Consider the following 21,139-nt stretch of genomic DNA (forward strand, 5'->3'; position numbering starts at 1 on the left):
GCAGGAATGAGATACTCAATTTGTGCACATATTCTAAGTGGGCTTAGAGCTGAGGTAAAGAAAATGTCCTGCATTCCTACACTGTGATTTTTTTGCTATATTAAAATAAGACTGAGTCAGCTAAGTATTTAATTTGTTGCCATTCAGATAAAGAGTTTATATTTGGCCCAACTATTAACTAAGGTATAAACAGCATTTCTAGGTCTTGTCTAACTTAAAATTTATGAATGGTTTTTAAGAAAAAGAATCTCTTCTAGATTGTCAACTTTTGAATAGCCTTAATTATGTCAGATATGGAAGTATTTAATAGATCTTGTTAAGGAGATTCAAGATGCTCCTGAGCTGGTCATTAACTGCTGGTCCTCTCCCGTTGTCCTCCTCAGCAGTAACTACACCCTAGTTTGTCTATGTGTATTTGCTGTTTTCTGCGTCAGCGCATGAAGATTTGCTGAAATAGCAGGGAGAGGAAAGTGTTAATGGTAAAGACAGAACTTGTAAAGAAGTTCTCTGCTCTTCTGGACAAGTCCACAAGGCCCCTGTGAAATTTGCCTCCAGCTAATGAAAGCTGCTGTTAGGTTGTGTGTGGGCAGATTTTTTGGCCGTTGTTTTTTGCATTTAATGTATTGGGTGTATGTTTTCATCCATCTTGGAAAAAATGTACAAGTCAGCATCTACTCCAATGCTTGCTGCTCTAATTTTGCAACTCTTTGGGTTTTGTAACAGAGCCATTTTTTGTCACAATGACCAGAACTCATGTGATCGCTGCTTCCAAAGTAGCGTTTTACGTCTGGCAGTACCGGGTGGCCAAGAAGCTCACAGCCATGGAAATCAATCAGCTGACACGGACCAGGAAAGAAGGCAGGGAAAGGTTTGTCTTCAGGCTTTGTAATTTTTCTTCCTCTGCTCTGGTGTCATTGATAAGGTGGATTCTGCCATGTCTAAAATGCAAACCCTTGTCCTCTCATTTTTCTGGTCAGGTTTATTGACTTTCAGGCCTGTAAGATGATATACAACTATGTATAACAACTATGTGTTTGTTATCCACATCCCTCAGACATTTTCGGATTAGTTTTTGTTCAGTGTCTCCATTTGCTTGCTGCATGTTTTCCCTTATGGAGCTGTGTGTCTTGATGCCTTTTTACCCCTCTCTGGTTTCCCCTCCATGCTCTTAGTTTCCAGGCAGCTCCATTCCCTCTGATAACTTTAACTGCTTCTCATCTGTCATTGCCTGTAAGAACTTAGTCTGTCCAGCTGGCTCTTCTCTAATACACTTGTGTCTGGTTGTGGCTTTGACAACTAATCCTGTATGGACTTTTATCCTCTCAAACTAAACAAGCCAAAGTCAACATCGTTTTGCTTCCAAAATATTTCTTTCCCAGGTGCTCATTTGTGGCATTAACTTTTCTGTCACCTCCACAAAGCTTGCAACTTTGTTATGGTTTTCTTTTTAGTTATTTTGTGTGTTCTTCCATATAATCTCTACACTATATCATCTTTCTATAAACCTACCATTTCCTGTCGCCATATATCCCTAATAATGAGTAATTATTTGTACATGATATAATAACTTAGATTGTTGTAGGACTTGGATGTCCTAGCCTTAGACAAGATTATAAATTGATAAAAATATCGAAAAATGTAGATACTTGTAATTCAGCATTAATGAAGATTTAACATTCTAAAATCTTTCCTAATGCTACTTTTTAAGGCAAAAGAGAAGTTATAAGTGTTGAAGAGTACAGTAATACATAAGTTTTTGTGGATGTGAAGGTGAAGTGCTTCATAATTATGGAGAAGAGCCGGGGGAAATATGGAAGTGCATATTTGAAAAGGACAACTGAGCGGTTGACGGTTTTCAGCAGGGCACTTAACTGTAACAGCAGAAACTTAATGTTACAGGATGAAAGTTTACACTTCATAGGGAATAGACTATCAGGGGCTGTGAAAGTGAAAGCAACTGCCATATCTGTATATCAATATAAAGCAGCTTTATCAAAGGGGATGCTTTTGAACATAAGAACAGGCATAGCTTTTATTCTCTTCTCCAATTCCAATGGTTTCTTCTCCAAGGATGGAACATACTAGTGCTACCAGAGTTGATCCTTTCTTTGGACTCACTTTTTCTTCTAACTTTCCTTCTTTACAGGATCTATCATATTGATGACACATTTTCAGGGTCTGGAGAAGGTCACCTTGATTACAGCAAAGCTTTTGAAGTGAGTGATGTTATGAACTAGTTTATTGTGGTGTCACTGGTAGCTTGAAAGAGCAGTAATTAGTGTTGATTTATTTATTTTCATAGTTTTCATTAGTAGAAGTGGTTGTACTTAAAATTTCTTTTACTTCTACCTTTTTTTATGTGTTATGTTTCTTCCCTCTGGTTGGTGCTCTTACTGTGTCATTATGTATTACTGGAAATATATAGCAAACTATAGAGAACATGGAAAAAGTATATGCTGAGTGTGTACAGTATATAGACATCTGCTGTCTTCCTGGTCAGAAGCAGCTCCCTTACTTCAACAAAATATAACTTTGTTGAAACTCAATAACCTTTATGATCTTTTCTAGTATTTTTGACCATTTTCACTTGATGTGTGTGTGCAAGTGCTGTCTGTCCCTACTAATGTACCTGAAATTAATTACTTAACAGCCCTCACAAGCCAGGGATTGTTGCTTTCTTGTGTTTTCTGTTAAAGACGTGTTACATTTTGGATTTCTTATTTTTCTGGAGGGAGGGGCAGGAAAAGAAAGGAAACTGTTAATATTATTGTTATGATTGCCATAGCAAAGGCTACTGATACCATCTACAAACTATCCACAGACTGTATGCTGACAAGGTTGGATAGCCTCTTTTCATGTGGATACTTAGCAACACTCTTGTTTATTTAAGTAACCTTCTTTCTGTAGCAGGGCATGCTTACCTTTGCAGTAAAACTGATACTGATATCACTTGTTTACTTTCAGGGAACAAGAGATCCAATTTGTGCAATAACAGCATCTGATAAGATACTACTTGTGGTAAGCTACATGATTAACAGAACTCCTAATTGCCTCTTGTGCTTGTAGGTATAAGCACAAGAGTGCTATGTTCATAAGCAGTCATAATTTCAAAGCATTTCAGAATTTAGAATTTACACAGACAAAATCTCTTTCCTCTTCTTCAAAGATTAATGGTTTCTTCTGTTAACTTGGATTCTTTCTTTAGGAGGGCTAATTCACTAAGTACTTGCAATTTAATTACAGAGTAGTTGCCTGAGTTAATACTTACACATAGGATTTTAGAAAGTCTAGATCAGGACTTAATTCTGTAATCTGAGTCCTGAGAAATCTCTTTGAGACAGTATTTGAGACAGACAAAGATTTACAAAGTTTGTCTGTTTACATAGTCTCCTTGAGACAGTATTTGAGAAGAGATTTACAAAGTTTGTCTGTTTACATATGAATGGTATAATGCATGACATTGCACTAGATACAGATGAATACTTATGGATTATACAGTTGTGTGAGGTATTGAATCATGCCAAAGAGCTGGTGCATTTTTTTGTTCTAAGCTGGAAAGTGATCTCATTAGATGAACAAACTCATATGTGGGCTTTAAAGCAAGCTAACTGAACAGAACAAAGAGAGAGAAAGAGCAGTGTTTCTTCCTGTTATCCACCTTCCAGGAAAGATCTTGTTTTGTCATGTTCTGATTCTAGTGTGGATTTTTGTTTGTTTTTTTGTTTTATCCTTTGACTGGATTTTACAAAATCAGAAGGTCATGGAGAAAGTATGAACAAAAGAAGTGTGATGGTTAATAGGTGACTATGGGATTGTTGCTGCTTGAAGAATATGAAAATGAACTTCTGAAAATAATTAATCTGTGACTTTTTTTAAAAAAGGAAAGGAATGAGAGGAAATGCCTTTAAGACTAGATCTGGATAAATGTGCTGAAGCTGAATGCAAATGATAGTGGTTCAATTTTCTAATACTTCTGAACTAATCTCCTTTTTAGTCTATAGGGTATACATACGTGAAAAAGTCAAAAATGGTAATTTATACTGAGGATGTTAGGGACAGCTTTGGGGAAAGAAGGAAAACAAGGAATAAAGTTTTCACTCCTTTGAAATTTAGTGTTGACTCATTTCCAACATAAGAGTTTAACAGTAGGCAAACCAAGCTGGATACGTTATTCATTTTACAGAAACACCATGAGAAAATACTGGCAGTGATCATTTCATTTCAGGGATGTCACCCCTTTTACCCTGATGGCCTGATGGTATCTTGACACAGGGAGTTGGTGTTTCATTCAGCAAAATAAAGATAAACCACACTGGTACTTAGATTTCTTTCCTGTTACTCAAGGCTGTGAATAACCAGTATATTTTATAGCATTTCCTTTTAAATCTAGCTCTGGTTTTGCAGTAACTGGTGAGACTTGTTGGTATGGAGACAGCCCCACATGAGCAGAGCTATCCTGCTTTCAGACCTCGGCTGGTGCTGCTTTATGGAACTCTTTGAGGGGATTTACCAGTGTGGGACAAAAATCTTTTCACACTTCTCCTGTTTTATTATGTAGACCCTGTCTGGAGGGTCATGGCTCCTGAAATTCTGTGTGCTGGATGTGGACTGTAACTGTTTGTTTTAACATCCCTAATTTAAGCAGATTTGTCAATTGTAGCATTTTACAGTATCTTGTTCAAATACCAGAATTCAGAACTTTTAAGGTGATGATTCTCTCTTTTCACTCATGCCCTGTCACTTATCCCAAAGCTCTTTTGTCTAAACCAGCATATAAAGAAGAGCATTTTAAAGGGTTTACTGATGGAGAAATTCTCTCACTAAGGCAGCATTGCTTTCCTCTAGGCAAGAGAATCTGGCACTATTCAGAGGTACAGCCTCCCTAGCGTGGCTGTGGTGCAGAGCTATTCCCTGGACCGTCGTGCCTATCAGCTGTCTTTGAACTGCAACTCCAGGTAACCACAGACCTCTTTCTAACACAGATATCTAATTTCAAAGTGAAGCACTAAAATTTCTGAAAATACTAATTCTGTGAAACCAATAATTCTATAATCATTATGTACTCATTTTAATTTGGTATAAACAATTTATTAATTTTAGTTGTCCTTAATGGTTGTTTAACCATTTATTTATTACTAATTATTTCCATCTGGACAGTTATTGTTCTGAGAGACTGTTAGTAAAGGTCTCCTATGTTTTACACCCTGTGTACATGAAAATACCTTTGTTTTATTAGATGAACCAAACCTAAACTTTCTTTGATCATGACACAAATAGATAAAATTATATCATAACCTGAATTTTCATATCTATGACTTCTTTCTGTGTCCTTCTAAAGCCTGCAAACTTTGTTCCTCCCATTTAATTGTCCATTGTTACAGGCTATAACTAGTGGTGATGTTTCTAGTAAGTCTGGTTCTCCTGAGCTTCATCTGTGCTAATACTGAAGTTGCCTTCTACTCAACAGCTTTTTTTTGCAAGAGAGTGCATGAGAGCATTGGCAGAAAAGGCAAAAATACACAAGAATTTGCAAGGCAATTTTAATAACTTCAAAATAACTTCATAATTTCAAACAAAATTCATAATGCATGTGTAGAGATCTCTTGCCTCTTCAGGTATAGCCCAAAAACAGATTGCTTTGGTTAAAAGGCAGCCTGATCTAGTCAGAGCCATATTCATTTTGTTTTGAATCAGAGTTGTTTTCTTGCTAAATGATTTTGTTCTAGGGAAATAAGCTCAGATCCATAAGCATTTTGAGGTTAATTTTCTAAATTGTGTTTAAAATTTTAATAGGAATTAAGGCTGTCTACCTATCAATATTTAGAAATACTTTTAAAATGGCCTTGCAGTAAATATAGGTTACTATGATTCACTGAAGACCTATGCAACTGTAAATTTTCAAATGTAGCCTTTTAGAAATTGTATTTTTCCCATATTTAAAAGATTTCAAATATTAATTGGATTATACTTAACATTGTTTTTGAAAAAATGTGAAGAATACTCTTTGTAAAAATGCAAGAAATCACATTTTAGGAATTAACAGTCTGCTTCACCACACTGACTTTTTAATTTAATAATCTGCTTCATTGACTCCTAGTAAATAAGGAAAACCCATCCTATTCAGTTGTTAATTTGAGTCTTTGTCAAAAAAAGTTTGGCAAGCGACAGACCTGTAATTTATTCAACCTGGTATCCGATGTATCTTCAAAATGCTGGATATAAAAATGGGCATATTTCAGAACATTTGCAGGGCCAGATCCTGTGTGAGCAGATGAAGAACATCTTTCCATGTGTTTGGTTTCTGCTGTGCTGATACATGAAAACCACATGGATCTGTGCTGGTTCTGGCACATGACAGCATCTCACGGAATCTACAGAATTATACTGTGCCAGGTTAGAGAACTATTTCAGATTCACAGCCTTGAGCAGTGTCATTTAGCTGCCTTGTTTCTCTGTGTGCTTTTCTGTAGTCGCCTTGCTATCATTGACCTGTCAGGGGTTCTGACTTTCGTGGAGCTGGAGGCGCGGGCCACCGACAGCACGGGGCAGCCGGAGGCAGGCGGGCAGCTCAGGCTGGAGCGCAAGGACGTCTGGGACATGAAATGGGCCAAGGACAACCCGGACCTGTTTGCAATGATGGAGAAAACAAGAATGTATGTCTTCAGAAACTTGGATCCAGAGGTAGATATCAACATACTTAAACTACTCATTTAAAAAAATTCTCTCTTAAGTTAATGGCTCTTTCTTGAGTAGTATTATTCTTGTGCTTACCGCTCAGTTCTGCAAGTGTTTGTTTATATAAACTTGCTTCAGGTTATATAAACCTCAAAATCTTATCAACTCTCACGTGGGAATGTTGTTTTGGACCATATAGGTAGAATGAATGGTCAGTCCTAGAAACATAAAAATGGTATCATATTTTTCTTAAATGTATGAGATTTTCAGGGGTGTATTTTTTTGTATGCTTTGGAATACATAAATGCAGTTTTAGTAGAGATACTTGTAAAACAGTTCAGTTGACTCTAAATATTGGCAGGTGTTATTCTATATCTTTGTCATAATTTAGTTGCAGAAAACATGAGGATTTTTAATGATGTCTGTATTTACAGAATTGTCAATAATGTTAATGATTATAGTATTTGTTTCTTGTTGGAAGTGCAAGTATATCCTAGTTTGGAGAAGAATGTATCTAAATATTTAGTCAGACAGAATACAAGTTCATTCCTTTATAATTTATTTAACTTTCAGGAACCTATACAAACATCTGGATATATTTGCAACTTTGAAGATTTAGAAATCAAGTCTGTTCTTCTGGATGAAATATTAAAGGTCAGTATAACTAATTTTATTTTGTAGGAGAAGTCGGTGTCTTTCTTAATGATAGATATCTGTTCTGTTGGGTGAGAATAAAAGTCACCAGGAATAAAAATATGTTTCTTTATCCATTATATTAGAATCCTGAACATCCTAACAAAGATTACATCATCAATTTCGAGATTCGGTCATTACGAGACAGTCGAGCATTGATTGAAAAAGTTGGCATTGAGGAATCTTCCCAATTCATAGAAGACAATCCACATCCCAGACTTTGGTAAAATCTCCTATTAGCCAAATTTGTTTAAATTTGTCTACTTTTCTATTCTTTTCCTGTTCAGAGAGATCCAGTATGAAAATAAAAACCCTCAAATTAAAACCAGCAAAAGCAGTATATGTTTTACACACAATCATTTAAGATTTAATGAATGTTGGAGTACCTAGAATGTCAGGCATGTGCTGTATCATGATAGTGCGTATAGAGTGTAGGCTCAGGACATCTTTTTGCTCTGTGCTATGTGGGCCCCAAAACACAGTGTTCCTTGTGTCTTGGAGGGAATCTAAAGGAAATGAAAAGCTAACAGCAAGTTAACCGAGTTGGTTAAATTACAAGTCAAATTTATATATTGAACATTAAAGAGTTTAAAACCTGGTAAAGGGAGCACATCAGACTGATAGTAGGGTTAGAGCTGTTTGAACAACCTTGTAGCATTTGGACAGGCCTTGAAGGACAGAAAGAAGGGCTGGGTGTGCTGTGTTTCCATGCAGCATCTCAGAAGTAATCTGAGAAATGGAGATAGTGGCATGATTAAATTAAACATGGTTCAGCTATTAAACTACTAAAGTTGAAAAACCTGCAGACTAAACAGTGAGAGTAAACCTGTGAAAACAGGAGTGCTTGAAATCTGTTTAATATCCCAACTTGTAAGGGCTGGAAGAGTAAAGGCCTCTACTGATAATTTTATGAAGAGGCAGTGCAGAACCTAAAACTTCATTGACAAGTTCCTTGGTGAAGGAGACCAATCCTCCTTAACTGTCTGGAGATTGTTTACTTACTTGTGCCTTTCTTTAGTAATTTTGGCTCTGTTTTGAAGCTAATGGTCTCTTGCAGCATTGGATGCTTAGCTTGCATCAAGGGGGTTGGAGAGTTCACTGTTAGTTGTGATGGTTCAGAGATTAATTTAGAGTTGATGAAAGACTGGACAAGACACCTTGGTTTAAAAGTTTGTCCCAAAAACCATTCTTTTCTATCTAGTTGTTCCTTTGTCTCCAGAATGTTAATTTTGAATAACAGGATTTGCTAGTTATATATTGAAAGTTTCTGTAATACTATAATTTTATTAGCTTGAGTGCATAGGGTGAAATGTTAGTGTTTCAAGTCTTCGTTTTTACAAATGTCTTGAACTAGCTGAAGATTTTTGGAGCTTTCAAATTGTTCATGTGGTTTTTTGCTAGTCCTGTCTGTTCACTTAATAAAAAATTACTATTAGTTCTGCAAGTCTGTGTCTCAGTAAAAGTTCTATATCATAAAATCACAAAATAGGTCAAATTCTGTTCACTTTGCTCTGGAATTGCCATGAATTTTATTTTACTATGGGAGAAAACACGTCACATATTTTATGAAGAGATTCATTAGAAGTGCTGGATATAAAGCCAATATATTCCAGATCAGAACAAAACAGTGACCTGGCTTCTAGAATGCAACAAACAGGGTGAAGTGTAGATCAATTGGTTTCTTTGATGTCAGTGATGAGCACTTGAGTTTAAGTGATACCAACCTTCTCAAATTGATTGAGAGATACACAGCTGAGACTGCCTAAGCATGGCTTGGGGCACTGAATACAGCAATAATATTAGTGGTTTTGTCAGTGCCTCACTGCACTGAGTTTGTTTCACAATGTCAATTCAGCCAGTCTAAATTTTAAATAGCCTTACTTTTGCAGAAAATTCTAGAGCTCATGCAAACACCTGATGCACACAGGTTGGCCTGAATTCCCTATTTGCCGAGTTAACCAATAGGGCAGTACCAATCATAAAGCTCCCCAAAGGTTTTCCCTGCTGTCCCAAGCTGCTGTCCTAACAGGACCAGGAACATCCAGATGGATCAGAAGGATAATTTATTTGTCGTGGCCAATGGAGCTGGAGGCACTTAGATTGAGGCTGCCATCAAGGCTTAAAGTTTCCACAAATGCACAGGGAGAAATAAATAAATGGAACTGCACTGAGACCAGCAACACATTTCACGTAAGTGTAACAGTCAAATTTTGCCCATTCCTCCCAAGCCAGTGTCCCTCTGAACAGCTGAAATAAAGAATATTAGTAATTATTTGAACATCTCTCCCTGACCAAGTACCAGGCAGATCACAGAATGTTTTAGGAATAAACAAACGACTGTATTAAGATTAGCTATTAAACAATAAATTGCAACAACTTGTATGTCTTCTTTAAATAATTACTAGTTAAATATACCGTCATTTAATTTACTCTATGGCTGCTCTTCCATCTGCTATGTTTGTTTTTCACACAGGCGACTCCTGGCTGAAGCTGCTCTTCAGAAGCTGGATCTGCAGATGGCTGAACAAGCTTTTGTGCGTTGCAAAGATTATCAAGGCATTAAGTTTGTGAAGCGCCTGGGCAATCTGCAGAGCGAGTCCATGAAGCAAGCAGAAGTGGCAGCCTATTTTAGCAGATTTGAAGAAGCTGAAAGAATGTATCTGGATATGGACAGAAGGTAATTGCATGTAAACATCTCAGCAGTAGAAAAGTCTGGGGGAAAAAAAGCATTCCTTAATCAGGAATGGCTGTTTTCTCTGGAGAGTCTTTACCAGTTTCTGCAAAAACATAAAAGGATCAGATGGAGGGAATTTTGGTTTATCCATAGATAACCAGTTCTGTATGTAAACCAGTGCATTCCAAACTGTTTACAAAACCTTGGCTGCTCTAGGTAGTGCTGTGTTTTATAGATGTTTTTTTCACAAGTATTTTGTCGGTATTTCAACTGGGATTCCAACAATACAAACAATCTTAAATAATGTTTAATTTATGTGGTGTTGCTCTGTGCTAGTAGCCAAGTACACATTCTTCTCAATTACATATACAAACAACAGAGTTTTTAATGAACTGTAATCTTTGGAGAGACAGACTCTGGATGAAACTGTGAAACATTGAAACCAATCAGTGTCATTTTTGCTCAGGAATGAAAACAAACAAAGCAAAATTTTAGTATTGCTGGGAATATAAAATAACATTAAATAATTAGCCAGAGCATTGTCTCTACTGAAAAAGGATAATGAGAAATCAGTATCAGCAGTTGTGCAGTGTAGCCTGTAGATGGTGGTCAAATATGGAGAAACATGAATCACTTATGCACATGAGAAATTTTTAAGCTTTGATTAATGGAGCCATGAAAAACAGTAGGGAATGATGGAGGAAAAAATAGTTATTATTTCATGCTGTAAGAATGAAAGTAAGGGGGTGGCAGGGCAGAGAGAAGGCAGGAGCTGGGGAGAGATGCCCAATAGTGCCGGGTAATGAAAACTTCCTTGCTTGTCATTAATTAGTTGCTGGCAGTTGGGTGGTTTGGGGATGTGGGCTGCCTCCTCAGCACTTCCGTCAGACTGCAACACCCAGTTTTAGATATGGCATATTCATTTTCACATGGCTGAAGAGAAGTTTGGACATAGAATTGCAGAAGTCAAAAACTTACTTTTTTGTTTACTGGTTTCAACTTTCACAACTAGAAAAATCCTGATAAAGATCTACCATAAATCACAATGAAATAAATCTATTTTTCAAATAAAATTCTAATGTTTTTAGATAGATGCTCTTACTTAGCTGACTGCATTGACTTTCTCGTGCCTTCCTTAATTTACTTGTAAGTTGAGGGCATTTTTAAAAGAAGGGCATAGGTCTCTGCCATTTATTTTCTATGCACCTGCAGAATTACTTTTATATGAGGTAATATAGAATTATTCTATTTGGTGGAAAAAACATGCCAGACAGACACACAGTGAGTCATATGTATGCATGAATAATAAAAAGGAAAAACTACTGCTGAGTCCTTTCTCCTTTATCCAAAACCACCCTGAATCTGGAAAATAAGTCTCTGAAATCCATTTTATTACATCTCAGCTTTAGCCTCCATTATTCATATTTGTTGCTTCTTGGTCTTTCCCCTCACCTTCCTTCTGCTTTTAGCCTTTTGCAGCTGCTGCCATCTCTTGTAGTGGGTCAGCAGTGAAAGATGCAGAACAGAGTAAGAGGGAACCTGAAGTAACATCGGGCCAACTGTCTCACTCATTTAACTCCTCATACAGGAGTGCGGCTGATAAGGAAATACATATTGTTGTATTTGCAGGGATGCCCCGACAAAGGCAGGAATGATGCATCTGACTCCATGTTCTCAGAAGGCTAATTTATTACTATATGATATGATATGATATAATATTAAAGAATACTATACTATACTAAAGAATACAGAAAGGATACTTACTGAAAGGTCAAAAGATAATAATGAAAACTCGTGACTCTTTCCAGAGTCCTGACACAGCTTGGCCCCAATTGGCGAATGAATCAAAACAACGCACACCAGAATCCAATCAGGCAATCACCTTTGGGTAAACAATTTCCAAACACATTCCACATGAGCAAAACACAGGAGAAGCAAATGAGATAAGAATTGTTTTCCTTTTCTCAGAGGCTTCTCAGCTTCCCAGCAGAAAAATCCTGGGTGAAGGGATTTTTTCAGAGAATGTGAATGCCACATGCATACATGTGATATAACCTGGGACCTCTCCTGAGTATTTGCTTTAATGGAGTAGTGTTGAAATTGTAAACAAGTTATCTGGGATCACTCTGATACCTGCATTGCAGGTGAAAACACTTTTGGATGCTTTTCTCGAGATGTTTGTTATCTTTTTTGCTGTGTTTGACTTTTCCCTGCTGTTTCCTGTTTAGAGACCTTGCCATCGGGCTGCGGATCAAGCTGGGCGATTGGTTCCGCGTGCTGCAGCTGCTGAAGTCGGGCTCGGGGGACTCGGACGACGCCCTCCTGGAGCAGGCACACAACGCCATCGGAGACTACTTTGCAGACCGACAGAAATGGTATGGCCTGTAGAGACACAGTAGCAAGGAACTTAGAGAGGAAATTATTAAACTGATGACAAGACTTAATTTATGAGGAGGGACAGATATAAGGAAAGTCAGGATGCAATACATTGGATAATTTTGTAATAATGAGATTTTGCTCTTATCCGTATGGTTCCATGATATGATAAACAGAGAGCTGTTGATCAGCTACCTAAAGGGTGAAGGTGATAGAAATCTCTGCTTTGCCAGAAGTCTGTCTGCTTCAAAGGAAGGGAAGAAAAGAGAAATACCTATAAAGTTACATTAGGCTGGATATAGAATGTCCCAAAAGGGATTAAAAGTAGTACATAATTACTAACAATCAGTGAATTTTCTAAAATGCTTCAAAACACAAATATTTGAGAAGGTCCAGACTTCTCTGACCTGGATCTGTCTTGAGCTGTTGCCCAAACTGGGCACCCAAGGAAGATTTTAAGGGCAGTGCACACCTGTAATGGTATTTCTCCAGAACACATTTTGCAGTCAGGTGCTTACTGAGCCACAGGTAATGTCTTCCTAGCTAATAACTTGCAGGGAATTTTTTTTCATGAACGTTTGTTGTTGCCTTCTAAGCCCATGTCTTAGAGTTCCACAGCTCCACTATGTATTGCCATTATCCAAACTGTATTGTCACAATGCAGCTGAAAAACTTGTGATTAGATTAGAAATTTGTGATTAGATTAGATTTTGAAAGTTGACTTTTAGAAGCTTTAGGTAACTTTGGAGAATGGTCTTGGAGGTCTCGGTGTTTGCATTTTTAAATAAAGAATCACAACAGTAAAGCCCTTTTCTGGAAGTTTAGCTGTAAGTTGTCCATTGTCTGCCCTCATCTCTGCAGACATGGGAATACAGCTTTAAGAATTCTTTGACTTCCTAATCTTATGCTAGTGAGAAAATCAATGTTGCTACACTTTTAATATAATCTGTGAAAATTAAAATTTTTAGTGCATTTTGGAAAAACACTGAAATTCTAGCTATGAAAGTTTTTCAGGCAAAGTTACCTATTTTAAATAATGTAATTTTAAATTTACAAATGCAAAAGACTTACAGAATTGAAAACTTCTCTTGAGTTGATACATCAGAAGCCACCACTTTTTTTTGTCTTATTAGGTTAAATGCTGTACAGTACTATGTCCACGGACAAAATCAGGAACGTTTAGCTGAATGTTACTACATGCTAGAAGACTACCAAGGACTGGAGAATTTGGCCAACTCACTTCCAGAGAATCATAAATTGCTTCCTGTAAGCAAAAAGCACCTTTATTGTTCATTGTCTTATACCCAACTATTTATTTGAAATTTCCCATCTTGGGAGGGTTAAGAACAAGAGAATGAATGCAGTATATGTCCTACTCACTTGCATGCAATGGTGTTACTGTGGTATTGATCTCTAGTATTACTGTTATTTTCACACTCCATCACTCTTCCTTTCCCTTATTGTCCCAGTTCCCCAGAAAGACCCGACTGACAATACTTTAAAAGGAGGGAAAGTAGATGGGATAGGGTGTGTAAGATAAATAGATGTACAGGGTATAGGTCTGTATATGTAGCAGGAAATTACCTACTGAACAATAGCTAATTTAAAACTATGCTGTGGTTGACTTAATCCAAAATGCCTGAAAAATGCAAAACATACTCTTTTAATGCTTTTTCCAGTAGATCAAGACATAGCATTTTCTTTTAACCTCATTGTAATGGCTTTCTTGAATTCAGAAGCAGTGGGTGAGCCTAGCACACTGTTCTAAAGATTTACAACAATGCCTGGTGCCTTCACAGGGTCCATGAAGCAAACAACCCATTCCCCACCCTCTTGGACTTAAATTAACCGAACAGGAGCACTGCTGTTGCTGCACAATGTACTAAAAATGCAGAAGTGAATTTCATACAGTGCTGATGCTTTTTGCAGGATATAGCTTATATGTTTGTGAGAGTGGGGATGTGTGAACAAGCTGTGTCAGCCTTTCTGAAATGTAATCGACCAAAGGATGCCGTGGATACCTGTGTGCATCTCAACCAGGTAAAACAGCAGGAGATAACCGGTAATAATACCAGGTTAACAGTGAGATTTCTATCCTAATGTCCAGTGGAATACAAATCCATGTTAAGTGTTAGATGGTTTGTCATAATTTCCGGAAAATTCATACTTCAGTCCTTAAACCATTTCTCTGAGATTAAGATTAAACCACTGGAGGGGCTACATGCAAAGCTACATGCAGGGTATGTGGGCAGCATGCTCAGCATACAGACATTTGCAGCCTCTGTGGAGCTAGGCTGTGCTGCCTCCTAATGAAATGGGACAAGACTGGAGAAGAGATAAATGTCCATTCTGGATATTTTCCACATCCCACTCCTTTGTATAGATACAAATGGATTTGTGACTGCATAAGGATGTAGCTGGAAAAAGCTGAGCTGGAAACAGATCTGCATGTTTATAACTAGAGCTGTTTCCTGGTATAACTTAACCTGTGCAAATGTCTGTGTCAACACAAATAAGGGAGAAACTGAGGATGGCTATGAGGAACTTGATGGATGGGAATGGCAGGACTGCCTGGGGCTGGCTTTTTGTGAACAATTTCTTAGTTTATGGATCTGAAGAGCTATTAGATGTGAGATTCAGTTAAGATCTCAGTCCTCCAAACTTTTCATCTGGGGCAAACATAGTAGCCAAACCACTGAAGATCAGGCAAATTCACAGACAAAATGAGGTGTATAGAAGAGTAAGTAAAGTGCTACTCTGTGCTTTAAGCTTCTGGGCTTAGGTCCTCTTTTAGACATGCTTTTGAGAGTCTGGTTTAGACTTGGTTGAAATCCACATGTCCAGCTACGAACTACAATGAAAGGATTTTGCATAGCTTTCATAAAAGTAGAAGCAACTGTTTTATATGTGGTTTTGGACAGAGGTCTGTCAGCGATGAAGAAAGATGGGGAAGATTTTGAGATCGTCAAAGAATCCAATTTTATTGTGGACTACAAATGTTTATATACTGTTTTAGGAAGGCTAGTAATGTTTTACTACAATGATTGGGTTAAAGATCACATAAACAAACTTACAGATTTTAAACTTAAACTATCTCTTGCTTGCAGAAGTCTGATGTAATTTTCTTTTTTCCGGTAAAACCATCTGATTTGATCTTCTTGCGATCTTGATTTAATTCTCAAAGTTCTGTTTGCTCTTGCCAAGGCATCCTGTTATCAAATCTCTTATGCTAATAAGGTCCAAAGTAATCTCTGTTTTGGGTACCCCAATATCAATCCAGCATTTTTTTCAGTACTGCAGTATCACATGATTGGCAATGATGTAAGCATTTGTATGCTCTTGCTTTTTATGTTAATTTATAGTAGTCTGGTTCAAAATGGTGATGAAATATTGCACACAGATGCTGCAGTCTGTTCATGGATAATTGGTTTGTTCTGAGAGTGTATTTGAAAAAATGAGATTAATAATTGTCTCCTTTAATTTCTAGTGGAATAAAGCTGTGGAGCTGGCCAAAAATCACAATATGAAAGAGATCGGATCCTTGTTAGCCAGATATGCAAGTCATTTACTGGAAAAGAACAAAATCCTTGATGCTATAGAACTCTATCGTAAAGCAAATTATTTCTTTGAAGCTGCTAAGCTCATGTTCAAGGTATGGCAGGTTTTATTTTTATGTTGAATGACTGGGGTTTTTGGACTAGCTCTTACTATTTCTGTGCTACTTTTATTCCCTTGGTGTTATTTTAGTTTTAATAATGTCTAGGCAATAAGCAGATGTCATCATACAGGATACTGCAAATATAAACTGAACTCCCAGAGTTTAGATATCTCTGTGTGTAATAGTTACCCTGGGTGTCCCCTGTAGCTGGTGGAGAGGAGACTTTGGGGACATAAGTCATCTATTTATTTAGTTTGAGGCTTTCACTTCAGTAGGAGATGAACTGCATCTCAGGAAAGGTCCTGATGCTCTGCATTGCCTAGTGAAAGAGTATAGTAGACTGGCCTGGGGTGCAATGTCCACATTATTTTAGATGTCATGGGAGTTACTTTTATCTCCTTTAAAAAAAAACCCAAAACCAGCAATGTCAATAACTAGAAGTTAAATTTTGGTATTTCTTCAATTAATTCCTTCAATTAGAAATAGCTGTGGTGTGCTTTTAAGATAAAAATGTTGCTTAGATTTGGTTTGGCTGCAGAAATTTCTCTACATAGCTTAAAGTCTTGTAGGACTGATATGTAATTTTTACAGCAAATATTTATAGCAGTATATATATATATAATATATGTTACTTTTAAAAGCTATTCTTCTTTTCTGGGAAAACCATCAGACCTTATTGAAAGCTATGTATGTGTTTAAAAATTGCTATTTTTTAAGTTTATTTTTATACTAGATCACTAGACTTATACATGGTTACACTGATTTATCCTTCCTGAGAATCTGGCTTTGTATACACGTTAGCTAAATAAATATAAAATAATGTGCATACTTCACTTTGACATTTTCATTTATAGTTCTGTTTGCAGTCTAAATTATTGCATTTAAAGGCAGAATCATTTTTGGCATGATTTCCTAGGTTTGTACAAGCATGCAATTGTCCAAGAGAATTAAATCCCTTTGTTTTTTTTTAAGATTGCAGATGAAGAGTCAAAGAAAAGGACGAAGCCTTTGCGAGTTAAAAAGCTTTATGTGCTATCAGCCTTACTTATGGAACAGTGTCATGAACAAATGCAAAATGCACAAAGGGGAAAAGTTAAAGAGAAAAGTTCAGAGGTAATGTCTTTTTTTTTTCCCCTTTCTGAATTCTGGTATCTGCTAGCTAGTCAGAATAAAGCAAGCCATCTTCATGGGAGCCTATAATGTTTTTTTAATAACCCTTTTCGCTGCTAAGAACAAAGCTTTCCTTCAAGCAAGTCCCCCATGAAAACATATTGTTTTAGGTATTACTTTGAAACATTTAAATCGTATGTATTAGTAGATATTTTGCTTCCTAAGTTTAACATGGTTTTCTTAATATTTTCACTATAACAATGAAAACCATACTAAGAAACTTCCTGCAAGACTCTTGTGTCATTTAGGAGTAAGAATTGATCCCAAAGGGTGATCTGTGATTAGATTAAGCTATGTTTCCTTTAATTCAGCAGGGAGATGGCTCCAGATACAGGGGAAGCAAATGGAAGAATTTTTTTTTCTCTGCTTACACGTTCATTTTCATATGCACAAATGAAATTGTTTAAGCAAATTTTTAAGAGCTCTGGTGTTGAAATGCAGTATTAATCCAAACTATGAACCAGTCTGCAGATGTGCACAAAATATATTTGTATACACACGTATATGATATTTATCTTTGAAAATCTGCACCAGATGTTGTGCCTGTGCTCTGTACAGAACGCCTGACAATGCTCGCTGTAGGTCCGTTCGTATTTTGCCTACTTAACACGGACAGTGGTGTAATCACCAAGTATAGAAAAGCTCTTTTCATATATCCCCATTTCCTGCTGTATCTGTTTCCTATACAAATTACTTTTGATACTGGTTTGTTTTCAGAGTGCTTCAGCTTTGGCTGGTTTGCTGGAAGAAGATGTTCTTTCTTCAACGAATCGCTTTGCAGACAATGCTTGGCGAGGAGCTGAGGCTTACCACTTCTTCATACTTGCACAAAAACAGCTCTATAAAGGTTCTGTAGATGCAGCATTTAAAACAGGTAAGAATTAATTTTCAACCCTGTAAAAACAGCACATATCTTCATTTATAGCTGCCACATTTTTCAGTTCTTAATAAATCCATGGAATTTAAACCAAAACCATATAATGAATTGAATATGGCTGCAGTAACAATACCTGGAAAGGACTTCACTGAAGAAAATGCAAATCTTTCCAAATATTACCTGATAAACTGGTTAATCTCTGTAGATGTTCTGCTGACTGTTTTGTTTCTCTGCCTAAATTATAAGGCACACCTGAATTTACATCAGACCTCCTTGTAGAGTTTCACAAAAAATCTGTGGGAATTAGAGAAACAAATAGCACCTTGTACTTTGTCCAAGTAATAAAGATTTAAAATCCTTCTATTTTTACAACCAACCAACCAAAATAAAGTGTTTCAAGAAGACACCAATTTCCAAGAGAAATCTGCTAATTTGTTTTTTAGACCAATGCTTCAGTCATGTCAATAAAAAGACTGTGGTTCATTTTGTCTATTTTTAGAATTAATACTGTTATCTAGCAGCAACTATTTCATACAGATGCTTGCACTTCTAAGAAGATGCGTAATAATTTCCTTGGATTTCTTATTTTTCATTTTTTTAGCTCTTCATTTGCGAGATTATGAAGACATTATCCCTGCAGTTGAAATCTATTCCCTTTTGGCACTCTGTGCATGTGCAAACAGATCATTTGATACTTGTTCAAAAGCCTTTGTTAAATTAGAATCCTTGGAAACGCTTAAGCCAGAGCAGAGGCAACAGTATGAAGAGCTTGCTCTAGAGATACTCACAAGATATAGACCAAAGTATAACAAAACACCTGCTCTGGAGGATGTTCTTGAGAGGTAGGTTTATTTTCATATGATACTATAATAATACTGTCACTTTTTTCTGCTGTTCACTGTGTTTTGGGTTTTAGCAGGTTTTGTGTGTGACCAAATTAATTAAGTGCTTTGCTGCTAAAACCAAATATTGGGCAAGAATGAGGCAGGAGTTAGCCAGTTTGGAGGAAGGTAATACAGCACTGTGTTGTTTGGGAAAACAGACACTGACTGCATTTGAGGATCTGGGCACAAAGATGTAACTTTATCTTAATTTGAAATGCAGGTAGACAAAGCACAGGAGTTCTAGGACCTTTGAGACTGTGTCATGTGACATTAAAGAATGTTACTGTTTGCATCTCCATGGTGGAATGCTGAAAGTATCAACAAGGGACTGTTTAACCATTATTAACGAAGAGGTCTCCAGTGTTTTGTGAATTACCTAAATCTACTTGGTGTGAAAAGAGCAATATGTGAAGTTAAAATTAGTATGAAGGGCACATTTAAGGGGTAAGTCCTTGGAGTGGCTGTACCCACAACGTGTTTGACGTGTCCTGCTGAGAGCGTGGAACTTGTAAATATGGAAATCAATTCTAAATCAATTTTCTTTTAGCAAACAGGATTTTAACCTGTCTTGATTGATCCTACTGTGCAGCTGTACAGAATCTCAGTAGCAGGTGTGATTCTGTTGACCCTTCAGACATCAGAGGACAGAGTATAATAGCAGTGCATGTGTCTAATCAGGCCTTACTTTTATATGGCATTCACTGCCTCTTTTCACCCCATCTTTTGGATCTGCTAGTCCTGATTTGTTGACTGTATGGTTCTGGGGATGGGCATTCTCTGGTGTGAAGATTTATATATTTGGTTACATGAACAATGAAGTGTTACATGAGCTAATAACTTCTAATCAACAAGTGGCACATGGTATTTTTATTCTTTCAGCTTTACTCTTTTTTTTTTTTTTTTTTTTAGAAGAGATGGTAAACTTCCTGTATGTGTTGCAACAGGAGCCCCTATCCTGGAGTATCAATTCTGGATGTGCAGTGTGTGTAAGCATTGCATGACAGCCAAAGAAGCAGGCCATTATAACGCCTGTCCTCTGTGCCACAGCACAGTAAGCTGAGGATAAAGACTCTGTAGCTGCATTTATGACTGCTAAGATCAGCCTCTAAAATGTTACTATCTTTTACAACTCAGGTACTGTATTGTAGCAGTTAGTGCTGCTATTAGAGAAACATTAAAAAAAAACCCCAAAACCAAAACAGAAAACCCACAAGAGAAACCTTTATTGCTTCCATTTAGCTGAAGAAATTTCCATGTAAATACATTCCATTTTTGCTACACTTTTTAAAAAAGATAAAAGGTAAAAGCATTCTTTTTGAATTGTAGATTGAGCCTAGTTTCAAAGCCATGTGAATTGAATGTAGGCTCATAATGATATGTTCTACTCTGAGCAGGCTCAATTTTTTTGTCTAATTCCATAGGAAATTACTGGGTTTTCTCAGAATTCAGAGTGTTTTGAGGGAAGTGATTCCTGAGTTGAAATAACGTCACAATAATTTTGATAATATTACCATATATGTTTTTGTACTACTGTTTAGAGTTACTAGAGTGATGACACCAGTATAAGCATACATTAGTGCTGGTTTCTTCTACTAAGTGTATTTAAACCCACCATAAAATAAAGGGCTTGAAAACACGCAGCAGTCAGTGTGTCAGTTGGGTTCCTGAGCTTGGGTGATGTCACCTTCAACAGCTTAAGGAAACCTCTGTGAACTTGCAACCTGGAACCTGGCATTTTTCATGTAGCTTGGGAGAGCAGCCTGCATCTGTTGAACAGATTTCAGGAGCTGAAGTGTCACCCTTGTGACACACAAAGGTCCAAGGAACGATGTCTTGCTGTCCCACCTTACTGCTGGTTTGTGCTCTGGCAGTGCTGCAGGACCTTGAGCACAGGGTGAGCTGTGCCCAGGGCCAGCCAGCACCTGGCTGTCTGACAAGAGCTGTACATTCACATTGTGCCTTGGCACGTTTGAGAGGAGAGCAGAGGAGCTCTTCTGTGTCTCACCTAAGCTTAGGCCAGGTAAGGATAAACCCCATCTCCAGAGAATCACAGAACAGTAAAACAGCCTGGGTTGGAAGGGACCTTAAAGACCATCTTGCTTTAAACCTGCTGACAAGGGCTGTGACACCTT

General features: G+C 37.2%; 1 protein-coding gene across 1 annotated transcript in view; it reads left to right on the top strand.

The window, feature by feature from the left end:
* WDR35 (WD repeat domain 35) overlaps positions 1–20,647 on the top strand; it is a 41,961-nt gene extending 21,314 nt beyond the window's left edge. Inside the window, exons 11-26 of the mRNA XM_031056453.1 lie at positions 724–868; positions 2,147–2,216; positions 2,965–3,018; positions 4,846–4,955; positions 6,471–6,681; positions 7,249–7,329; positions 7,455–7,591; positions 9,842–10,045; positions 12,271–12,417; positions 13,552–13,684; positions 14,348–14,458; positions 15,906–16,070; positions 17,049–17,189; positions 17,964–18,120; positions 18,725–18,965; positions 19,917–20,647. Of these exons, the coding sequence (XP_030912313.1) occupies positions 724–868; positions 2,147–2,216; positions 2,965–3,018; positions 4,846–4,955; positions 6,471–6,681; positions 7,249–7,329; positions 7,455–7,591; positions 9,842–10,045; positions 12,271–12,417; positions 13,552–13,684; positions 14,348–14,458; positions 15,906–16,070; positions 17,049–17,189; positions 17,964–18,120; positions 18,725–18,965; positions 19,917–20,067 (2,258 nt within the window). The 3' untranslated portion in view covers positions 20,068–20,647. The remainder of the gene's footprint in view (positions 1–723; positions 869–2,146; positions 2,217–2,964; positions 3,019–4,845; positions 4,956–6,470; positions 6,682–7,248; positions 7,330–7,454; positions 7,592–9,841; positions 10,046–12,270; positions 12,418–13,551; positions 13,685–14,347; positions 14,459–15,905; positions 16,071–17,048; positions 17,190–17,963; positions 18,121–18,724; positions 18,966–19,916) is intronic.
* Positions 20,648–21,139: the final 492 nt, after the last annotated feature.

Source organism: Geospiza fortis, unplaced genomic scaffold (assembly GCF_000277835.1).
Source record: "Geospiza fortis unplaced genomic scaffold, GeoFor_1.0 scaffold81, whole genome shotgun sequence".
Classification (NCBI taxonomy): domain Eukaryota; kingdom Metazoa; phylum Chordata; class Aves; order Passeriformes; family Thraupidae; genus Geospiza; species Geospiza fortis.